This window comes from Palaemon carinicauda, chromosome 30 (genome assembly GCF_036898095.1).
Source record: "Palaemon carinicauda isolate YSFRI2023 chromosome 30, ASM3689809v2, whole genome shotgun sequence".
NCBI classification, from domain to species: Eukaryota; Metazoa; Arthropoda; class Malacostraca; order Decapoda; family Palaemonidae; genus Palaemon; species Palaemon carinicauda.
The window spans coordinates 53,575,227-53,582,726 of NC_090754.1; the positions used below are offsets into that span (position 1 = coordinate 53,575,227).

General features: G+C 39.3%; 1 protein-coding gene across 1 annotated transcript in view; it reads left to right on the forward strand.

The window, feature by feature from the left end:
- Positions 1-7,500, forward strand: part of LOC137623528 (uncharacterized) — a 13,853-nt gene that overhangs the window by 5,740 nt on the left and 613 nt on the right. Inside the window, exons 5-9 of the mRNA XM_068354362.1 lie at positions 418-595; positions 1,205-1,444; positions 2,186-2,460; positions 2,734-2,871; positions 4,342-4,528. Of these exons, the coding sequence (XP_068210463.1) occupies positions 418-595; positions 1,205-1,444; positions 2,186-2,460; positions 2,734-2,871; positions 4,342-4,528 (1,018 nt within the window). The remainder of the gene's footprint in view (positions 1-417; positions 596-1,204; positions 1,445-2,185; positions 2,461-2,733; positions 2,872-4,341; positions 4,529-7,500) is intronic.

The following is a 7,500-nucleotide window of genomic DNA, read 5'->3' on the forward strand; positions in this document are numbered from 1 at the left end:
CCTTTATTTCACGTGTGGAGTTTCTAGGCCTCTGGAGAGAGTACAATTTCCCTTTTTTTGCATTTAAGAGTGATGATCAGTGAACTACGTCAGTAAAGTTATTAACAGGGTGTTTGTGCCCTGCGCGATAGTGCTCCTTATCCTCCCCTGTTGATCTTTTAGGAACTGACGTCGGGAGACTTTCCTGGACAAACGAGTTCCCACTCTACACTTGAAAAATCTCCACATACAATGTATAGCTACCAAACGTCTCCAACTTCACTTGAAATATAGGAATTAATCAAGACAACACAACCATCTACAGTTGGTATAAAACCACATGTATCCCTAAAATATATATTAGAAACGACAACTTACGCTATCTCCAGCAAGTGCATCAGAAACGTCAACGTATTCCTTTACCTCTTCCATCTGCAGTATGTATGGTGGGACTGTCAACGTTTCGACTCTTCCTTACGAACCCTATTGGGTAGAAAAGAGAACGGAAGGCGGTGGAGACGTGTTGTATTCCGGTACGGATAGACTCTTGCTCGAGGCAATGGCTTCGTTTCTCAACTTCTCAATCTACGTTCTGCCTGTGAAGTCTTGGGAGGAAGTAAGTTGCTGTTGATAAGTGTTTTTCTACCGTTAAAGTAAGTGTTTATGTATTCTAGATTTATCAGGAACCTCTCTGAAAACTATTCAGGAAGTAGGTCTAGTTCAGTTCTGTTCTTTGATGTTTCACGTAGGCCTATCAGGTAAGGACGTTAGATTCATCTTCACATCCAGTGAAAATCTAATCTCAACGTCTAGAATTTCAAGATGTAAATTAACAAATAAAGAAAGTTTACTAAAAAATAATCATGGATATAAAATAGAACAATACAAGTCAAAACACAGATAATCAGCCATTCTATTGTATTCATGAATTCTTAGCCGAGAAAGTGGCAGAATTAGGCCAGTCATGCATTGGAAAATCTATTGAGTTATCATGCATGTAGTTACTGAGGTATCGTACATGCAGTTAGCGAGTTATCGTACATGCAGTTACTCTATTTACTAATGAATTGGCAATGAGAGCATTGCAAATGAAGACCTGCCAGAATACAATCAACAAATTTCTATTTTGTACCTTTATAGCTTCCTACTTTTCCAACTAGGGTTGTAGCTTAGCAAGTAGTAATAATAATAATAATAATAATAATAATAATAATAATAATAACAGGTACTGCAAACCGTAGCAAATCGCTCCGCCTGGGTGGTCCCGATAATTCATGTGGTCACACCAGCGAGGTTGACTTACCTCGATTTCACCCGGACATACGAACACGACGTCAATTTGGCCTTTGTTATGGTGAAACCGGTCATAGAACTCAAGTGGCAGAGCCTTTATTATCCGCTGACCGATGAAGTATGGCTTCTCATCTTGGGAACAGTTTTAGTAGTGTCTCTCAGTCTATTCGAGGTACGTCTTGGATTCCATGTCTCCTCATACCTTTTTTTTTAATATATCTAACTTGAAAGTTGACTAAGCATTAATTTTCTAAATTTATAAATATATGAAAGTATAAAATTATTCAAATATTGATTATACACATGTACAGTTGAACGCAGGAATTCCTGACAGAGCTCTCTTTGAAGGAGTGCATCCTGTCACCTCAGCCCTCTCTCCCTACACTGTTTGGGTATTCGCCGCGCAGTAATGGTGTGACAGGGTGCATGTCCTTTGAGTGAGGTGTGCTAAAATATTTCTTTGGCCAACATGGTTAGTACGAACTACTCAATCCTTGAGGACTTTCAATACTCCTAAAAGCCTCTGTCCAACACGGTTAGTACGAGCTACTCAATCACTGAAGACTTTCAATGCCCCTAAAAGCCTCTGTCCAACATGGTTAGTAAGAGCTACACAATCCTTGAAAACTTTCAATGCCCCTAACTGCCTCTGACCAACATGGTTAGTACGAGCTACTCAATTCTTGAAGACTTTCCATGTCTCTAACTGCCTCTCTCCAACATGGTTAGTAAGAGTTACTCAATCCTTGAAGACTTTCAATGCCTCTAAAAGCCTCTGTCCAACATGGTTAGTACGAACTACTCCATCCCTGAAGACTTTCAATGCCCCTAAAAGCCTCTGTCCAACACGGTTAGTACGAACTACTTAATCCCTGAAGAGGCTTTTACTGTCTGTAACTGGAATTTTGTACAGGTACTCAAAATCTGTCAGAGTTACTCGAGGAGCGAAGAAACAAGCCTTGGACGTATCGCAATGTGCGTGTTTGGGACGCTTCTATCGCAAACACTGGACAGAAGGATCGACGCAGTCTCTAGAGGAGTTTCGTCGAGGTTCCTGATCATCTCGTGGCTGGTGAGCGCGTTTGTCATCGGGACGATCTACAAGGGAAATCTGATCGCTTCCATACTAGCTCCCAGGTACCCTCCAAGACCGGAGACTCCAGACCAATTGGTGAAAGTTGTTGACAGGTGGGGCCATTTAACCATTTAATCTCAGGTGATGTAACTGTCTTTAAGTATATAAAATCGTAAAACTATCATTAATTTTCTTTTAGTGTTTATATGTTTGAAGAATAATCTATAGATTTATTGGATGTAAATGTTCTCAAATATGAAAAAATCTTAAAACTATCATTAATATTGTTATTGCTTATATTATTAATTTTGTTAGTTTTTCCCCTAATAATAATAATAACAATAATAAATAAATAAATAAATAAATAAATAAATAATCCTCTCCAGGGTGACAATGCCGTCCTTTGAACCCACATTACGTAATATGCTGAGGGAGTCTTCAGCGGAGTCCCGAAGGGCCTTGGGGAACATGATGGAATTAGGCTACGAGACTAAAGAAGGACTCGAACTGACGCTGAAATACAGGTTAGATGGAAAGAGAATGTTGAGATTTAATGTCATTTTAATGAAACGAAAATGTATGATGGAGAGAATTGAGATTTGATGTGACTTTAATGAAACGAAAATGTATGATGGAGAGAATTGAGATTTGATGTGACTTTAATGAGACAAAAATGTATGATGAAGAGAATTGAGATTTGGTGTGACTTTAATGAAATGAAAATGTATGATGAAGAGAATTGAGATTTGTTGTGATTTTAATGAAATGAAAATGTATGAAGAAGAGAAATGAGATTTGGTGTGACTTTAATGAAACAAAAATGTATGATGAAGAGAATTGAGATTTGGTGTGACTTTAATGAAACAAAAATGTATGATGAAGAGAATTGAGATTTGATGTTATTTTAATGAAAAATGTATGGTGTAAATTAAAAGAATTGGCAGATCTGAACGTTGTTTTTTAGGGAAAGTTTGAATATGAAGAATTAATTCCGATGTGAATTACTTGAATTTCGCGGGAATACTTCGTGAAAAATGAATAGTCTTGTGTAGATTAAACGACGTATGAAAATACTAACGTTATTTATCCAAACAAAAGTTACTTGTTATGGTTTAACTTTGGGTACAGCGTGACTCATCACTTTTTTATATAAAAAATTAAATATTTTAGTTTCACGGAGCAAAGCAATGTCATGAAATCAAAGTGAAGGATCTAAAATACATATTTCCTGAAGATGAATCCTTCCTCTTTTGGGAGATGGAAAATAGTAAAACGTATAACTTGATTTCAGTTAATCCACTGAATGGACGCACTAATAAAGCAATGGCTCCAACGAGCAGTACTGCTCATGACATGTATGCAACTTCCTCCTTTCAGTAGGATTGAAAACGACTTATTAACAAATATCTGTAATGTCTTAATTTGGAATTACACTAGGCTTTTTTTCACCAGCAGCGAGCCGTTGCTGCCAAAAATGAGAAACAGGGAGCATTTCGCTCGAGATATTGGCTTCCCGACTGGATGGGAAGCAGCGAGAACAAACCGCGAGCATGACTTCGAATGTAAACTCAAAAAGATGGCAGCTACAAATATGACGTGCTTTTGCTTGGCAATCTTGGGTCTAACGAGCATGAAGAGATGATGAATATCTGCTTTGTTTATCCTATGGTAGTTGTAGAAGTCTTAAATTCACATAATATTCCCAGAATACATATTACTGTAACAGTTAGAACATTTCAGGGCGCCATGATGATGATGTCAGCTGATCGGTTTTATTTACACTTTTCTTTCCTATTTGCTCCTCGAACCGCGAGTTTATAGTGCGAGTCTACAACACTTAAGCTTGCGAGTATCGGCTGGAGGTTGGTGAAAACCTAGGGCAAGAAATGTCTAGTGTGATTCCAGCATTATATGTTATTCATAATGCTGAAATTTATCAAATATAAAATCCTGCAACTTTTTTTTATTATAAATCCCTGACTTGTTTTATCAAGATACCCTCACGTGGACTCCTTGCGGTACCTTCAACACCAGCTGGCTCTTCATTACACCGAGGCAGATGGTACTTCGTCATTCTACATAGGCCGCGAGGGACTGGTATCTCCCCCACTTGCTTGGCCAGTGCTACCTGACGCTCCGTTCAAGGAATTGTTCAATTACGTCATCTCGGTACTTATAGAGGTACTCTCTTTTTTATTTTTTTTCCTCACCGTTATCCCTACATTTAGGGGTCAGTTGTCTGATGCACCCTCTCCACTGCCTTTTATCAAAGGCATCACCTTCCAAGAAACCTCTTGTCTCCATGTCATCCTTCACCTTACCTCGTTATCTAATTCTTTCCCTCTCTTTCTTACTGTTATCCCTACATTAAGGGGTCAGTTTTCTGGTGCACCCCTACCAGTGCCTTCTATCAAAGGCATCCTCTTTCACCAAACCTCTTCTCTCCATGTCATCCTTCACCTTATCTCACCCTCTAATTCTCTACCTTCCTCTCCATCTTCCCCCCCTAACAGTTTCCTCCTAATCCCTCCTCACTCCCTCCCCACCATCCATCCTCAATAAGACCCCACACCATCTCATTCGTAACACCCTCATCATCTCTAGAATCTTAATACGCCTGCCATTCTTCTTATTACATCCTTTTCCAAGGTTTCAAGCAGTGATAGACGCACGGGGTGGGCTGAAGTAGAGTAGGGTGGACTTGGTGGAATTTGTGCATGCTCTTTTCTAAATTATGTAAATAGAAACTATGTGATTTTGAAAATTATAGAAATATGATTAATATATGAAATTATACAAGGCCAATTTTCTTGAAATTGATAATTATAGAATCCATGTTAAATTGAATTTTTATCCCATGAGAATAACATCATATCCCCGTCCACTTGAGGTTCTTTCAAAATGCCAATGTAGGAATACAGACGCAGCGTAATGAGATCTTACACTTCCTCCGAGACGAGATATCCTATCTTAGGACCCCTTTTATGGGGAAATCACCCAACTAATGAGATCTAATCTCCTTAATTAAACCTGATGCTCCAGGAAGAAAACAGATCCTTTTTTAATAGGATTTAATCCCCTGGTGAATAACAAAGCCTTCATTGATACGAATTCTTTATTATTATTATTATTATTATTATTATTATTATTATTATTATTATTATTATTATTATTACAGTGGTACCTCTACATACGAATTTAATCCGTTCCAGAACCAACTTCGGATGTAGAAAATGTTCGGATGTCGAAACGAATTTTCCCATAAGAATACATTGAAATAGGATTAATCCGTGGTTGAGCCCAAAAACCTATGATAACTTTTCAATAAACTACTACACATAATTTTCCCATGAGAATAATGAACACTAAATTAGATAATAGACATGTAAATAAGAAGAATAGACATGTAAATAAAAAGAAATAGCAAAAAATGATAAATAAGAAATGGGTTTTTAGCGTCACTTTACCTCAGAAACTCCAGCGCAGGTGTTGTTAGTCTTGCTACGCAGAGAGGAGACGGACGGGCTGCGAGGAGGTAGAGAGGTTAACTACGATAAACGTACACTACCGTAACTTATTCTAACTTACACTAAGGGAACTTTAACATAACTTAGCTTATTTTTTTTTATTTTTTTATTTTATATTTTTTTACATTTTCTTTTTTTCTTTTTGATGATTACGTAATTTCACTCTCTACATTTAAAATTGACTGAATTTCTTTCGCTTCACTCTTTTCCGTTTTCTTTGTTTCACTTTCTTCCGCTTCACTCTTTGCCGTTTTCTTCGAATCACTTACATCCTCTTCATCACGAGTTCGCTTCGCAGTTTTTTAAAAGAAATTATCGATAGATAAATTTAATTGCTTGGTACGACTTTTCAGAATGTTTCAAAAGTGAGTTAGGCAAACATCATCAAATTGAGAAACTACACAACAAACCTGCAATTTCTTTGGATGGTATTTGTCGATGAAGTCGACCACGTCTTGATATTTTCCTAACACCTCTTTTATATGCGCCGAACCTAACACATGTTCTACCTCCTCGCTCCCTTCCTTGTCCTCACTCATGTGCTCTGACATAGTATGGAGTTCCTTGAGCTCATCCGTGGTAAGTTCGTCGTGATGTTCGGTGACGAGTTCCGTAACGTCATCTGCGTCGACCTCCAGACCCATGGACTTGCCAAGGGAGACGATTTCCTCTACGGCTTCCGCTGCACCGACCACGGGATCAGGTTCGGGGTCAAAACCCTCGAAATCTCGGGGAGAAACTGCATCAGGCCACAGCTTCTTCCAGGCAGAATTGAGGGTTCGTCGAGTTAATCTCACCCAAGCCTGAACTATGATCTTCAAGTAGTGCACGATGTTGAAGTGGCCCCTCCAAAATTCATGCAAAGTTAAGTTGGTGCTTTGCGTGACATTAAAGCACTGCTTAAATAAGTGCTTGGTGTACAGCTTCTTAAAATTAGAGATGCCTTGCTGGTCCATGGGCTGGAGGATAGAGGTAGTATTCGGTGGAAGATACAGCACCTTTATGAACTTGAATTCATCGAAGATATCATCTTCAAGTCCGGGGGGGGGGGGTGAGTGGGTGCATCGTCAAGGCATAGCAGGCACTTTAAAGGCAATTTCTGTTCATGAAGATACTTCTTCACAGAAGGGCCGAAAACTTGGTTAACCCATTGCACAAAGAATTGCCTAGTGACCCAGGCCTTCGAGTTGGATCACCAGAAAACATGAAGCGGATCCTTAACGATGTTGTGTGGTTTAAAGGCCCTAGGGTTCTCTGAATGGTAAACCAGTAAGGGCTTGACTTCAAAGTCCCCGCTAGCGTTGGCACATAGGCCAAGAGTCAACCGATCCTTCATTGGCTTATGCCCGGGCAATTTCTTCTCTTCGGCAGTGATGTAGGTTCGACTCGGCATCTTCTTCCAAAACAGCCCGTTTTCATCACAATTAAACACCTGCTGCTCTACGTAGCCTTCTTCCTGCACGATCTTTTCGAAGTTCTTGACAAAGTCAGCTGCAGCCTTTGTGTCCGCACTAGCAGCCTCTCCGTGGCGAACAACTGAATGAATCCCGGACCGTTTCTTAAATTTCTCGAACCAGCCACGAGATGCCTTGAAATCATCTGAGGAAGGCTCGGTTGAACTCTCCC